The sequence below is a fragment of the Somniosus microcephalus genome, chromosome 15 (genome assembly GCF_052327205.1).
Source record: "Somniosus microcephalus isolate GS21.2 chromosome 15, FLI_Smic_1.0, whole genome shotgun sequence".
NCBI classification, from domain to species: domain Eukaryota; kingdom Metazoa; phylum Chordata; class Chondrichthyes; order Squaliformes; family Somniosidae; genus Somniosus; species Somniosus microcephalus.
In genome coordinates, this window is record NC_141001.1 from 63,646,052 (window position 1) to 63,662,673 (window position 16,622).

The window sequence follows — 16,622 nt, forward strand, 5'->3', positions numbered from 1 at the left end:
ATTCCCCCCACTCCACCCCATCCATGGGTTAAACATAGTTGTGAAATTTGTCAAGATAACAAAGTTAGCAATTTATTGTATTTAACTGAGGCAAATCTGAGCACCATAACTTACTTGCCATTGTTTACCAAGTCTACCTTGAACTTGTTATCTGGAAAGGAGGTCACCTTACATTGTACAGTGGACCTCCTGGCTAGTTACCAAGGAATAATATTAGAACATAAGAAATAGGAGCAGGAATAGGCCACTTGGCCCCCTCGAGCCTTCTCCACCATTCAATAAGATCATGGCTGATCATGGGCTCAAAGCCACTTCCCTGCCTGCTCCCCATAACCCTTCACTCCCTTATCTTGCAAAAATCTGTCTATCTCCACCTTAAATGTATTTAATGGCCCAACCTCCACAGATTTTCGACCCTCTGAGAGAAGAAATTCCTCCTCATCTCAGTTCTAAAAGGGCGACCCTTTATTCTGAAACTATGCCCCCGAGTTCTAGATTTCCCCACGAGGGGAAACATCTTCTCTGCATCTATCTTGTCGAGCCCCCTCAGTATCTTATCTGTTTCAATAAGATCACCTCTCATTCTTCTAAATTCCAATGAGTATAGGCCCAACCTGCTCAATCTTTCCTCATAAGTCAACCCCCTCATCTCTGGAATTAACCTAGTGAATTGTCTCTGAACTGCTTCCAATGCAAGTATATCCTTCCTTAAATAAGGAGACCAAAACTGTACGCAGTACTCAAGGTGTGGTCTCACCAATACCCTGTACAGTTGTAGCAGGACTTCCCTGCTTTTATACTCCAACCCCCTTGAAATAAAAGCCAACCTTCCATTTGCCTTTTTGATTACTTGCTGTACCTGCATGCTAACTTTTTGTGTTCCATGCACAAGGACTCCCAGGTCCCTCTGAACTGTAGCATTTTGTAATCTCTCTCCATTTAAATAATTTGGGTTTTTTTTCCTGCTAAAGTGGATAACCTCGCACTTTCCCACATTATACTCCATCTGCCAAATGTTTGCCCACTCACTCAGCTTGTCTATATCCCTTTGCAGATTCTTTGAGTCCTCTGCACAATTTGCTTTCCCACCCACCTTTGTATCATCCGCAAACTTGGCTACAATATACTCGGTCCCTTCATCCAAGTCATGAATGTAGATTGTAAATAGTTGAGGCCCCAGCACCGATCCCTGTGGCACCCCACTAGTTAACCATTTATCCTGACTCTCTGCTTTCTGTTAGTTAGCCAATTCTCTATCCATGCTAGTATATTACCCCCCAACTCCGTGAGCTCTTATCTTATGCAGTAACCTTTTATGTGGCACCTTATTGAATGCCTTCTGGAAATCCAAATACACCGTATCCACTGGCTAACCCTTATCCACCCTGCTCATTACATCTTCAAAGAACTCCAGCAAATTTGTTAAAGGTAATTTCCCTTTCATAAAACCATGCTGACTCTGCTTGACTGCATTATGATTTTCCAAATGCCTTGCTACTGCTTCCTTAATGAAGGACTCCAGCATTTTCCCAACAACAGATGTTAGGCTAACTGGTCTATAGTTTCCAGCTTTCTGTCTCCCTCCTTTCTTAAATAGGGGTGTTATATTTGAGGTTTTCTAATCCGCTGGGACCTCTCCAGAGTTCAGGGAATTCTGGTATATTGCAACCAATGCATCCACTATCTCTGCAGCCACTTCTTTTAAGACCCTGGGATGCAGGCCATCTGGTCCAGGGGACTTGTCGTCTTTTAGTCCCATTATTTTACCAAGTACTTTTTCCTCAGTGATAGTGATTGTCTTTAGTTCCTCCCTCCCTGTGGCCCTTTAATTACCCATTATTAGGATGTTGTTGGTGTCTTCTACCATGAAGACAGATACAAAATATTTGTTCAGAGTCTCTGCCATTTCCCCGTTCCCCATTATTAATTTCCCAGTCTCATCCTCTAAGGGACCAATGTTTACTTTAACTACTCTCTTCCTTTTTATATACCTGTAGAAGCTCTTACTATCTGTTTTAATATTTCTTGCCAGTTTACTCTCGTAATTCATCTCTTTTTTTTGTCATCCTTTGCTGGTTTTTAAAAATTTCCCAATCCTCTGGTCTCCCACCAATCTTGGCAACATTGTATGCCTTCGTTTTCAATTTGATACCATCCTTTACTTCCTTAGTTAGCCACGGATAGTGCTCCCTTCTCTTAAAATCTTTCTCACTGGAATATATTTTTGTTGAGAGTTATGAAATATCTCCTTAAATGTCCACCACTGCATTTCAACTGTCTTACGCTTTAATTTATTTTTCCAATCCACTTTAGCCAGTTCTGCCCTCATGCCATTGTAATTGCCTTTGTTTAAGATCAGGGCACTGGTTTGGGATACAACTTTCTCACCCTCCAACTGAATTTGAAATTCAACCATGCTAGGATCACTCTTTCCCAGAGGATCCATTACTATGAGATCATTTATTAATTCTGTCTCATTACATAGTACCAGATCCAAGATAGCCTGCTCTCTGGTTGGTTCCATTATATACTGTTTTAGGAAACCATCCCGGATGCACTCTATGAACTTCTCCTCAAGGCTACCATGGCCAATTTGATTTGTCCAATCAATATGGAGATTAAAATCACCCATGATTATTACCGTACCTTTTTTTACAGGCCAGCATGGTTCAAGTGAAGCCTGTCCAAACGGAACCCAGTACTCTTATCCCAGTACTGGTGCCAGTACCCCACAAATCGAAACCCATTTCTCCCACACCAGTCTTTGAGCCAAAAGTTCATTTCTCTGATCTTATTTACCCTATGCAAATTTGCTCGTGGATCAGGTAATAATCCAGAGATTATTACCTTTGTGGTTCTGCTTTTTAATTTAGCCCCTAGCTGCTCATACTCTCTCAGCAGAACCTCTTTCTTTGTCCTACCTATGTCATTGGTACCTACCATTATCTCCTCTCTTGTCACCAATGGCCAAATTTGGCTTGTCCACATCAAGAACGAGTGCAGTTGACTTTCCTCTGCTAAGACCACCTATTATTTCACAATTATCCTAAGGGACACAGACCACTCCAGGCTCCTTTTCTGCACATCTAACTGCTTTCTCAAACCCTTCTACCCTATCCCCTTCACTTCAAATATCCAATGTGAGGAGCCCACAGATTTCTGTTTCCAAGAGTGAGACCAACTTAATCTCCCACTTAACCTTAAGCCCATCCCCCAGTCTCTGGCCCAAGAACCCTGACCTTTCGCAGTTTCTCATCCATCTCCCTTCGCACTCTCCCAGCTCGTCTTGTACTTGGGAGCCACTTCCTGTTTCCTCAATCCCATTCACATTTAACTCTTGATCTCCCAGCTCCTCTTCCTGGCCTCCATGCTAGCTAATATTGTCAACAATTCCCCTTCCTCAAGCACCATCCCTCTTCTCTTCAAAACTATCATTACACCCCTTCCTAAAGAGTGCGCCCTTGACCCATCCATCCATCCTCTGCAACTACCACTCCACCTCCATTTCTCTTTTCTCTTTAAGGTCTTCAAATGTGTTGTCACCTCCCAGCTCGATGCTGATCTCTCCTTTCTGTTCTAATTCCTCCAGTTCAGACTTCACCCTTCTCACTGCACCAAAACACTCGGATAAAAATTGGATAAGGCCCGAAAATGGGTGCAGGGATCGGGATGCATTATTAGCCCGCGCCCGTTCGATGTAATGCAGATAGCATGCAAACTTCGTGCTGCCTGCTAATTATGATAGTGGTGTGCAACCCAGCGCTAAATGTGCTGTTGAGTGGCTGCCCGCTCAGCAGGGGTCTCAAGTTTGTGCGAGGCCAGCACCAATTAAAGCCAGCCTGCAGTTCTTACAGCCAGCCTGCACCTCTTAAGAGGAAGTGCATTCTGGCTGCAACAGGTATTGGAAGTCGTTGTAGAGAAATGTATTACCTACAGGAAAGGTGAAGATGGTGCAACATGACAGAGAGAGAGCTCCCAGAATTTTGGATGCAGCACTCGAGGCCCTGGTGCAGGAGGTGGACAGGAGGAGAGATGTCCTGTATCCACAGGGGGCCAGGAGGACCTGCAGACAGACGCTGAGAAGGGAATGGGAGCAGATAGCTGTCATTATCAATGCAAGCAGTGTAGCCCCAAGGACCTGGATGCAGTGCAGGAAGATGTTTAGTGACCTCACACGAGTGGTCAAGGTCAGTGAATTCATTTTCAAATGCCATATCCCACAAACTGCATCATGAGCCTCACACACTGCTCAATTCACCACACCCCCATTACTCACCTACTAACAATCCCTATCAATCACGACTCGGACCTCACATTCATATGCTCCATCTCACCCTCACACACTTACAACTGCTGCAAGCCTCACACCCACATCTTGCCCACACTGCCAGCCATTCAACCATGACAGTCACATCAGCCAAACACAGTGAACCACACTCACTGACAAACTTCCCTCTCACTTGCAGGACAAGGTGGCGCACAATCGTAGGCAGCTGCAGCTAACTGGAGGGGGACAGGCGTGCCTCCATATCCTGACCCCGCTCGAGGAGACGCTGATCGCCATAATTGGGAGTGGCTGTGACTGAGGCCGTGGCCAGCGGTGGCACTGAAACCATTGCAAATGATGCTACGCTCATACCTAATCCTCCTTCTCACACCCCATTTCCCCCTCATCCCACAATCTCTTCTGACTTACAGGCTGCAGATGGTATAAGCATGCACCTCTTGCTTTCCCCCGCAACAAAAGGGTCACCACAACCCCTACCCTTGTGCCTTTCTCATTATGGAGACCCAAGAAATCCAACCTGACTAGGCAGTGATGCAAGAAGAAGAGGGAGAGAAGAGTGATGTTAAAGAAAAAACACCGTCACTCGATCTGACACTTGCAGCCACCAGCTCAGATACTGGCACTACGTGGACTTTAGACGGTAGCTCAGAGGCGGGATCTGCAAGTGCTGAGTCACCGGGCACGAGTGGGCTGCAGCCAGGGCAGGGGGAAAGGGTAGCGCAGGTGCCAGCTCCCCGGAGGGCGAGGTTGCGCACAAATTCTGCTGCAGAGGACTTTGATGGGGCGGCCTACAGAAGAAAGCTGATGGGTATGCACAACAAAATACTTGGTGCATTGGAAGGCCTGCCAGAAAGCCTGAATGCAATGTCAAGGAGCATGGAGGAGTCCAGCTCCAACCTTGCACAGGAATTTGTGCAGAGCTTGGAGCCCATCCTTTCCAGCGTGGAAGGGGTGGGCAGGTCCATTAGCACAACTCGTGGACCCAACCACCATGCAGCGTCTGATGGCCGATGTCTCAGCTTCGATTGCAGCACAAGCAGAAACCACCCAACCTGAGTGCTGCAATGGAAGTTCAGACTGAAGCCATGCAAGCTCAGCTTGCTGCCACTCAAGCACAGACTGCTACCATCATGACTGGGTTTACCAGTGTTGAAAGGGGCTTGCAGGCTGTCACAGTTGTCCAACAATCTGTCCTCCAGCAGATTACTAGGATTGCTGAGGCGCCGCCCCGGGGAAATGACAGTGGCTCCGTGGAGAACGAACCTGCTGTCCTCTCTCAGGATGACAGCATTCATCCTCCCACCACTGCCACTCCACCAGTGCCCTTGCTGTTGCCTGTCAGCCAGCCAGCCCAGACTGCTTCTGCCCATGCTGAGGTGGTGCAGTCTGAAGCCGGATCAATAGGCCTAGAGATGCGCAAGGCCATTTGCAGTCTCTCCCACTGAAAGTCAGCAGCCTTTCACCAGCCATGCTGCAGCCACTGGGGTAGCACTGTGTAGGAGCACCAGGACAGGCAAAGCCACACTGAAGACAGGCACTAAGGGAATACACAAGGGTGATTAGTTGACTTTTGAATGAAATATTGTAATGGTTTAATTCATAAAATTGGTTTGGAATGTTTGTTTTGTGGTGGCTTTTATTGTTGTATTGTGCCCAAAAGGAGACTGTTGGGAAGGTAAGGCGTAGGACTATTGGTGAACAGGGAATTGAGGTTACGTTCACTGGTACCACAGTCGGATGAGTCGATCACGGACAGCCCGGGCAGAAAGGGGCTGTCTCGGTTGCCTCCTTCCTTCTCTGCATCTTCCACCTCTTCCTCTTCTACTTCCTCCTCCTCCACTGGTTGCCATATGCCTGGTGGCAAGGGCTGTGCCCTTATGATGACAAGATTGTGAAGCATGCAGCAGACCACGACAAATCTTGGCGAATACTGCAGGGCTCCTCCATGCGGTCCAGGCAGCAGAAGCATTGTTTCAGGACGACAGTGGTCTGCTCGATTAGATTCCATATGGCAGCATGGCTTTCATTATATGCCTGCTGCCCACGTGTGTGTGTGGGTTGCACAGCGGAGTCATGAGCCAGGTGGTCAGCGGATAGCCCTCGTCAACCAGTAGCCACTGGATGATGTTGTGGTGGCTCAAATGCTGATGGTACAGCGGACTGCCGCAGAGTGAAGGCATCATGGCTGCCGCCATGATACCAAGCACTCACTTGCATGATGCGCTGAGTATGGTTGCACATCAGCTGGACATTGAGGGAGTGGCATTCTTTCCAGTTGCGGTACATTGCTGAATTGAGATGCAGTGCTCGCAAAGTGACGTGCATGCAGTCAATGGCACCCTGCACCATGGGGAAGCCACGTGCTCACTCTGCCTGCTTCTCTCTGACAAGAGAGAATGAAATGTATTCAGCTCTCCTTGTAAGCAGAGCTTCACTGACCTCCCTTGTACAGGAGTGGATAGCGAACTGGGAGATGTGACAGATGTCGCCTGCTCCAGCCTGGAAGGAGCCCGATGTGAAGTTGTTCAAGGCCGTCACCTTTACAGCAATGCCTTCCTCGCCCTGGACTGAGGCTGCAGGTCTACCTGCAGCAGGTGGCAGATTTCAGTGAGCACCACCTTAGTAAAACGGACACATCGCGTACACTGTTCCTCGCTGAGGGTGAGGTAGGAGAATTGTTCTCTGAAGACCCTGGGTGGATATGGCCTCCTGTTGCGAGCCCTTCTCCCCCCTCCTGCCTTTTCTAGCAGCTTGTCCTGCTCTGTGTCACGCCTGCTCTTCTCTCTCTCATGCTGCAGGCCAAGGGGGATACAAACTACTGCACCCATGTCTGGGAGCAACTGGTCTGAGCAGACCCTTTGTAAGTCTGTACCAAGTCCTTGAGCACATGCCACACCACTCCTTGTAGACTTCAGGCAACTTTAAAGAAGTCTAGAAAGCATAAAACACTTCTACAAACTCAGCAACAGCTAGTAGAAATCAATCAACAACTAACCTGTAAGTAGGTGATGATCCCGTTAAATAGCGCTGGTGTGGGGTTCTTCCTGCTGCTGAACACATGCTCAGTTGTGCGAGGTTAAGAGAGGGCAGCGCTGGCGTCAAATCTGCTTTGCATACTGATTGACTTATGGCGCATGCTCCCAGAGCTGACGCCAACGCCCTCCTCAAAATGGGGTCCAGTGCGCCTGTGCTGCTGGGATGCCATTTTTGAGCCAATTCGGCACCGATAGCGGCAAACAACGGTCGCTACACAACCACATTTTTAGCCCATTGTTTGTGTTTGTAACTGTGATCATGGTGCATAATCCATCCTTATCCTCTTCAACCTTTCCATTATCCTCCACTAAAACCTCTCCTGTCGTACAGTTCCATGGAACTGCTTCTGCATGGTATCCAAATGCAGTCAGTGCATTTCCAGCAATGGCTTTTCTTCCCATCCCCACCAGAATTCCCCAAATATCTATCCTTTGTCCCTTCCTCTTCCTTACCCACTAATTGCCCCATGGCAACTTCATCTGCAAGCAAGCAGTCAGCTTTCACATGTATGCTGACAACATCCAGTTCTAACTCTCCACTACTTCTTTCATCCGTTTGATGGCTTCCATTCTGTCAGACTGCTTTTCTGACATCAAACCCTAGCTAAATCATTTCCTCCAGCTCGGGAGAACTGAGGCCATCGTATCGTCCCTGCCACAATTTCAGAGTCAACGAGCAATGTTTTAAAGCTTTACAGAATCTTTATTTATCAACTGATTTTGGGAGGCAAAAAATTACCTCGTTTCTGCCAGCTGCCTTCCTCCTGTCCCAGACAAGATACAAAATAGGTTTCCCACTGAGTACTTCCTTCTACCTTAGCTTCATGGAAGAAGAAAAAGAGGAAGACTGGAGGGAGACCAGGCTGGTGAGGCCACACCAGAGATGGGTGTCATCCATCTACCTACTGGTAATGCCACAACTGAGGATACCATTAGGGGTGCTCCTATCTGTATTTGGCCAGGGAGCTGCAACAGCCTGAAGAAGATGCAGAGGACAGTCTTTGCCTGATTGAAGGTTACATTCTTGACACACTAATACAGAAGTCCTCTTGACTGACCACTGCATGAACATTCCTGTGTACATGAACTCTCCCTTCCCACCACTAACATGCCATCATGTATACAATCTTCCCTATGCCATTCATGCCACCTCATCATTAAAACCCATAATGTATATAGTCCTATTTAGCACCATGCTTCCCCTTGGTGCAAGTGTATCAAGTGTGAACTCTTAACCTAATCTAACGCTCTCTCCCGCCTAAGTGGAAAGAGTGTGTGAAGTAGCTGGCTGTTGTGTGTTGCTGTGAGCCTACTCGGACTGAAAAAGCCCTCATCACATGGCAGCTATGTCATGGATGGATCTACTGCCGGCTGCACAGCCTGCTGCTGCTGCTTGGGAAGCCTAACCTTGCCTACTTTCTGCCTCTGTACAGGCATCTCAGGGGTTTGATGGAGGGGCATATGAGTGCTGCTATACTAAGACACAGCACAATGATATGAATGCTGTTATGTTTCAGGATTTTTTTCACCACTTTTCCACAGAAAGGACTTTTTAAAAAAAAGTTACTTTTCATGCTGGGGTTTTTAATGAAAGCTTTTAAAAAGCAGCTAGACGAGAGGTGGTTAGTATGATCAATGTAAGCTGTTTACCCCGAGCAATAAGCAATTCATTAGCTTTTTTAGATAATCAAAAATATCTCATATCATTGTGCTGGAAAGTTTTGATCCCTGCATGTGAGCAGAGGGAGGACAGTGAGACACACAAGGATGCAGGGAAAGAAGTTTTTATTAAACAGGAAAGCTGAGAGAGCAGTCAGGTTTGTTAAAGGGAACAGTGTGAGGTCTTTTGTTGAAGCGAAGAATTTAGAAATGCTGGAGGAAAGTTTGAAGCCAACTTGTTTAGATCAAGTAAAGCAACCTAACAGCGTGGGCTAATGTGATGTCTTCCTTATTTTGTATTATTATGTGAAGATAAGTAACTTGGATTGAATTGAGTGAATCTGGTCATAGTGACTGTTCTGTATGTTTATCTTACTGTGACATCATAGAATCCTACAGCACAGAAGGACATTCAGCTCATCATGCCTGTGCCAGCTCTTTGAAAGAGCTGTCCAATTTAGTCCCACTCCCCAGCAGTTTCCCCACAACGCTGCAAATTAGCCTTCAAGTACATGTCTAAATGCCTTTTGAAAGTTCCTATGGAATCTGCTTCCACTACTCTTTCAGATAGTGCATTCCTAACAACCCTGAGTGAAAAAATGTCTCCTCATTTCCCCACTAGTTCATTTACCAATTGTTTTAAATCTATGACCTTTGGTTACCGAATGACTTGCCAGAGGAAACAGTTTCTCCCTACTTGCTCTATCAAAACCCCTTTTAATTTTGAACACCTCTATTAGGTCTCCTCTTAACCTTCTCTACTCTAAGGAGAACAATCCCAACTTCTCCAATCTCTCCACATAACTGAAGTCCCTCATCCCTGGTATCATCCTGGTAAACTTCCTCTGTACCCTCTCCAAGGCCTTGACATCCTTCCTAAAGTGTGGTGCCCAAAATTGTACACAATACTCCAGCTGAGGCCCAACCACTGATTTATAAAGGTTCAGCAGGACTTTTTTTTTTTGCATTCAATGTCCCTATTTACAAAGCCAAATATCAACTTGCCATCAAAGATTTGGAAATATGCACCTCCAGGTCCCTCTGCTCTTGCACCTCCCCGTCCCCCACCCTCCCATCAAAATAGTACAATTTAGATTATACTGCCTCTCCATGTTGTTCCCCTCAAAGTGCATCACTTCACACTTATCTGCACTAAATTACTTCTGCCATGTGTCTGCCCATTTCGCCAATCTGTCTATGTTCTCCCAAAGTCTGCCACTATCCTGCTCACTAATTACTATGTTGCCATGTTTTGTATCATCCGCAAAATTCTAAATTGTACTCCCTATACCCAAGTCCAGGTCATTTATATATAACAAAAGTAGTGGTACGAATACCGACCACTGGGGGACCCCACTGCATACTTCTCTCCAGTCAGAAAAACATCCGTTCACCATTACTCTTTGCCTCCTATCCCTTAGCCAATTAAGTACCCAAATTACCACTGTCCCTTTAATACTACGTGCTTCTATTTTCCGAATAAGTCTGTTATTTGGTACCTTATCAAATGCCTTTTGAAAATCCATATATACACCTACTGCACTACCTTCATCAACCTACTCTGTTACTTCATAAAATAACTCAGTCAGACACGATTTGCCTTTAACAAATCTGTACTGGCTGTCCCTTATTAACCCATGCTTCTCCACGTGAGAATTAATTTTCTCCTGGACAATGGTCTCTAGTAGTTTTTCCACCACTGACATTAGGCTGAATGGCCTGCAGTTACCAGGTTTATCCCTCTCCCCTTTTTTGAACAGGGGTGTAACATTTGCAGTACTCCAGTCCTCTGGCACTACTCCCATATCCAAGGAGGATTGAGAGATTGTGGTCAGAGCTTCTGCCATCTCCATCCTAGCTTCCCTCAGCAACCTAGAATGCATCCCATTTGGACTGGGTGACTTGTTAACTTTGAGTGATGCCAACCTATTTAACACCTCCTTTCTATCTATTTTTATCCTACCCAATATCTCTACTCAAATTGTTGCCCCCCACCCCACCACCTATTAACTTCATCCTCTTTTGTGTAGATGCAAAGTACTCATTCTGCAAGATTATTTCCTTTTTTGTGCCTAATCGGCCCCACCATTCCTTTAACTATTCTTAACTACCCTTTTACTTTTTATATGTTTATAAAAGATTTTTAGGTTCCATTTATGTTAACCACTAATCTTTTCTTATTGCTGCACAGTATCAGAAACTACTCCTAGTCCCTTTACATATGACGATGCTCTGCAAATAAATGAGCTCAATGATCTGTATCTAGCGTCAGCTCATCAGGTGTATGCTTAGCCTACCTCGAGGTTACGTGGATAGACTGGTGAAACTGGGGTTGTTCTCCTTAGAGCAAAGAAGGTTGAGAGGAGATTTGATAGAAGTGTTCAAAATCATGAGGGGTCTAGACAGAGTAGATAGAGAGAAACTGTTCCCATTGGCGGAAGGATCGAGAACCAGAGGACACAGATTTAAGGTGATTGGCGATAGAACCAAAAGCGACATGAGGAAAAACTTCTTTATACGAGTGGTTAGGATCTGGAATGCATGGCCTGAGAGGGTGGTGGATGCAGATTCAATCGTGGTTTTCAAAAGGGAATTGGATAAGTATCTGAAGGAAAGAAATTTGCAGGGCTACGGGGACAAGGCGGGTGAGTGGGACTAGCTGAAGTGCTCTTGCAGAGAGCCGGCATGGGCTCGATGGGCTGAATGGCCTCCTTCTGTGCTGTAACCATTCTATGATTCTAAACCCCGGTTATGTTATCATGTAAGTAAATGTAGAATAGTAAGATGTTCAGATTTATTACAAGAACAAAGGTACCCATGGCAGATTGACTTTGTAGCAGGTGCATATTTGTTCTCTGGATGTGGACGATGCTGGCAAGGACACCTTTATTGTCCAACTCTGGTTGCCCTGAGGGCATTAGAATCAAACATGAAATGAGGGGCTGAAGGCATATGTAGGCCAGACGAGGTAGTATTGGCAGGTTTCCTTCCCTAAAATACATTAGTGAACCAGTTGTGTTTTTACAACAATCCAGCACTCCTACAAATGCCAGCACACAAATCAGCAGAATTAATAAATACAAAGATTAGGGGTAGGCCAGAGGATTGGGAAATTTTTAGAAACCAGCAAAGGATGACAAAAAAAGAGGGAGAAGATAAATTATGAGAGTAAACTAGCAAAAAATATAAAAAGAGACAGTAAAAGCTTCTACAGGTACATAAAAAGGAAGAGAGTAGCTAAAGTAAACATTGGTCCCTTCGAGGATGAGACTGGGGAATTAATAATGGGAAACCAGGAAATGGCAGAGACTTTGAACAAATATTTTGTATCGGTCTTCATGGTTGAAGACACTAAAAGCATCCCAATAATAATTGATCGGGGGCTTTAGGGAGGGTGGAACTTAAAACAATCACTATCACTAGAGAAAAAGTACTAGGTAAACTAATGGGACTAAAGGCTGACAAGTCCCCTGGACCTGATGGCCTGCATCCTAGGGTTTTAAAAGAAGTGGCTGCAGAGATGGTGGATGCGTTGGTTGTAATCTACCAAAATTCCCTGGATTCTGGAGAGGTCCCAGCGGATTGGAAAACTGCAAATGTAACTCCCCTATTCAAGAAAGGAGGGAGACAGAAAGCATGAAACTGTAGGCCAGTTAGCCTAACATCTATCATTGGGAAATGCTGGAATCCATTATTATGGAAGTAATAGCAGAACATTCAGAAAATCATAACACAATCAAGCAGAGTCAACATGGTTTTATGAAAGGGAAATCGTGTTTGACAAATTTGAGGATGTAACGAGCAGGGTGGATAAAGGGGAACCAGTAGATGTCATGTATTTGGATTTCCAGAAGGCATTCGATAAGGTGCCGTATAAAAGGTTACTGCACAAGATAAGAGCTTATGGTGTTGGGGGTAATATATTAGATTTGATAGAGGATTGGCTAACTAACAGAAAACAGAGAGTCAGAATAAATGGGTCATTTTCAGGTTGGCAAACTGTAACTAGAGGGGTGCCACAGGGGGATCAGTGCTGGGGCCTCAACTATTTACAATCTATATTAATGACTTGGTTGAAAGGACCAAGTGTACTGTTGCCAAATTTGCTGACGATACAAAGATAGGTGGGAAAGCAAGTTGTGAGGAGGACACAAAGAATCTGCATATGGATAGGTTAAGTGAGTGGGCAAATATTTGGCAGATGGTGTACAATGTGGGAAAATGTGAGGTTATCCACTTTGGTAGGAAGAATAAAAAAGCAAAATATTATTTAAATGGAGAGAGACTACAGAAGGCTGTGGTACAGAGGGATCTAGGTGTCCTCGTACATGAAACACAAAAAAGTTAGCATGCAAGTGCAGCAAGTAATTAGGGAGGCAAATGGAATATTGGCCTTTATTGCAAGGGGGATGGAGTATAAAAGTAGGGAAGTCTTGCTACAACTGTTGGGGGACCACATCTGGAGTACTGCGTACAATTTTGGTCTCCTTATTTAAGGAAGGATATACTTTCATTGGAGGCAGTTCAGAGAAGGTTCGCTAGGTTGATTCCTGAGTTGAAGAGGTTGTCTTATGAAGAAAGGTTGAGCAGGTTTGGCCTATACTCATTGGAGTTTAGAAGAATGAGAGGTGATCTTATTGAAACATACAAGATTCTGATGGGGCTTGACAGGGTGGATGCTGAGAGGATGTTTCCCCTCGTGGGGAAATCTAGAACTAGGGGTAATAGTTTCAGAATAAGGGGGTCGCCCATTTAAAACAGAGATGAGGAGGAATTTCTTCTCTCAGAGGGTCGTGAATCTTTGGAATTCTCTACCCCAGAGAGCTGTGGAGGCTGGGACATTGAATATATTTAAGGTAGAGATAGACAGGAAAGTGGAGTGAGGCCAAGATCAGATCATCCATGATCTTATTGAATGGCACAGCAGGCTCGAGGGCCAAATGGCCGACTCCTGCTCCTATTTCTTATGTTCTAATTTCCCAACTTGCCATGGGACGAATTCAAAACCTCTGGGTTGCTAGTCCAGTACCATAACCACTTAGCTACCGTATTCATCTACCTTTCTGCCATGCCACTAGTGATGGGAACAGGCTCTGCATGGGCATTATTTGTGGAACGGAATCTTAATGGTACCAAAAAAAAAACCCTGTAAGATATTTGTCTGTACTCCAGCCTCAGTCACTTGGCTGGAAGAAACAGTCCTCTCCAATCTGGCATCGCAGTCCTCTATGGCAGTAACCTTGAGTATCCATGGATGAAACGCAGACTTCCCATGGGGCTCCCACAATGGGGTCTCTGTTGCAGATCACCCGACATGCTCCCGAGTGGACTGCAGTGCTGAGTAGCCATCCATCAGGAGTACCACAGATGTCAAAAGTGGCTCCTCCAATTGACCTACCATCTGCCATACAGTGTCAGAAACAGGTGCTCATGCCTTTACATATGGCGACACTCTGCAAGCACCCTTTTAAAAGCAGAACCTGAGAGATTCAGATCCCTATGCTCTTTAGCCAAAGAGCGACGCCTCCAGACCTCCTTATGTTCTAGTCCCACTTGCTCTTGTTTGTTCATGCTCTTTGTTTCATCCAGTGCACCCTCCTATGCCTCACTCTGTAATGTTCCCTGGGTGGATGTAAGTGGGCAGGAGCTTGGGAGGGAAAAAGTGATTGATGACATATGCTGACAGTGCTGGAAACTGAGAGGTTGAGCTCTTCGTCCTTTTCAGCGTTTTCTTCTTTGGGGGCATTTGGAGGAGGAAAATACGAGGATAAAATGGGTTACTGAGGAGTAGAATTCACAAGTCACTTTCAGCAAAAAGATCAACATAAGGGTTTTATGATCTTGTTTGCTGACGGGGAGTACAAGGTCCTATTAGGATTATAAGGAAGAGAAACAATATCATGCAGGTGGCACCTGTCTTTCTAATTTCTTGTCTCTGACTCTCTGCATGGTAACCCTTCCACAATCTGAAATGTTTCCTTCTCATGGGGCTGAGAGGGCAAATATTTAGCGTCCATCACTTATTGCCAGTCCCCCTCTATTGTTATTTGTATAAAAAATGAAAATGTTTAGAATGACCTTTTTTGTCATGATGCAATAAAACTCAGGTGTCAGCAAACAGTTCATAATGAGGGAAATGATAGGCACACACTACAAGCAATTACATACAAAGCCTTGAGTGGGTGAATCCATGTAAGGCTGAGAGTGAAGGAAGACCTCCAAGTGGAGTCTGGGGGTATGAAGGGGACCAGGTGGCCTCCAGTTGATTAGCAACACAATATGACGGGTAATCACTATAAATGGCTGAGATGTTTAGTACAGTATGTTCCTCTTTCCTTAGCAGACCTGGTAAAGTCTCTAAACTTCTTTCCACATGGAGTTGTCACACATTGGGTTGTAGTATTGGCATTCACTGCCCTAGCCACCTCCTTCCACTGTTGTTGCACTGCTCTCCTTTGGGGCCTGCGGTACTTGGATCCAACAGGGCACGTCTTCACTGTTGAACTTCTGAGAGAAGCGCTTCAATATATTATCAGAGAATTTGGAGGAATGATACTTCACAGATATCACTTTCAAGATATTCTCCTATACTGGCCCCTTTAAGCTGCTGCAGGCCTTTAAATCCTGGAGCAGCAAACAAGTTCCACATCACAAATGGTGAGCACCTAATCAGAAGCAGCAACAACACTGGAAGCTTGCATGTATTATTAAAATAAGGCTGATACCACAAACTGGTGAGGTCAGCTAATGTTAGTTCAGATGGGTGCAAATGGTACACTGACGTTATTCTACTGGGATCTTGCCTGAAATATAAGTCTTACTGTTTTTCCACTGTTGATTGAGATTGTTACACTGAAAAGTGGTCCATGCTAATCAATTTGAGACCAATGCTAATCTTCACAACTTGTCCTAGTTAACTTGATGGTATTGAAAAGTGCATCAATGTTCTTTTTTTTTTTAAATATCTCTCTTCCTAGGGCTGTTGAACTCCAAATATGGTCGTGGTTGGACTGACCATCGGAAGGTTGCTGTGAACTGCTTTCGCTGTTTTGGACCTGGTCAAAAGAGCTTTGAAAAAAAAATTTCTGAGGAATGTATGTTTTTTTTAGATGCTATTGACGCATACAAAGGAAAACCATTTGATGCCAAGTGCCTTGTAACTAACGCAGTTTCCAACATCACAAACCTGATTATTTTTGGAGAGCGCTTCACATATGATGATACAGATTATCAGCATATGATTGAGATATTTAGTGAAAATATTGAATTGGCAGCCAGTGCATGGGCATTCCTGTACAATGCTTTCCCTTGGATTGGGATCCTGCCTTTTGGAAAACATCAGCGTTTGTTCAAAAACGCAGCAGAAGTATATGACTTTTTGCTGAAGATTATACAGCGGTTTTCACAAAACAGAACCGTTCAGAAACCCCGGCATCTCATTGATTCATATTTGGATGAATTGGAAAAGAACATTAATGATCCCGAATCTTCCTTTTCAACAGAGAACTTAATTTTTACTGTTGGAGAACTTATTATAGCTGGAACAGAGACTACAACTAATGCACTTAGATGGGCCATCTTGTACATGGCACTGTATCCAAACATTCAAGGTGAGAAAACAGTCATAGAATAGGACTGAC

At 44.9% G+C, this 16,622-nt stretch overlaps 1 protein-coding gene across 2 annotated transcripts in view; it reads left to right on the forward strand.

Moving 5' to 3' along the window:
- Positions 1-16,622, forward strand: part of cyp2r1 (cytochrome P450, family 2, subfamily R, polypeptide 1) — a 55,731-nt gene that overhangs the window by 17,776 nt on the left and 21,333 nt on the right. For both annotated transcript variants that reach the window (XM_086007898.1, XM_086007900.1), the window contains exon 3: positions 15,960-16,592. In XM_086007898.1, the coding sequence (XP_085864024.1) occupies positions 15,960-16,592 (633 nt within the window). The remainder of the gene's footprint in view (positions 1-15,959; positions 16,593-16,622) is intronic.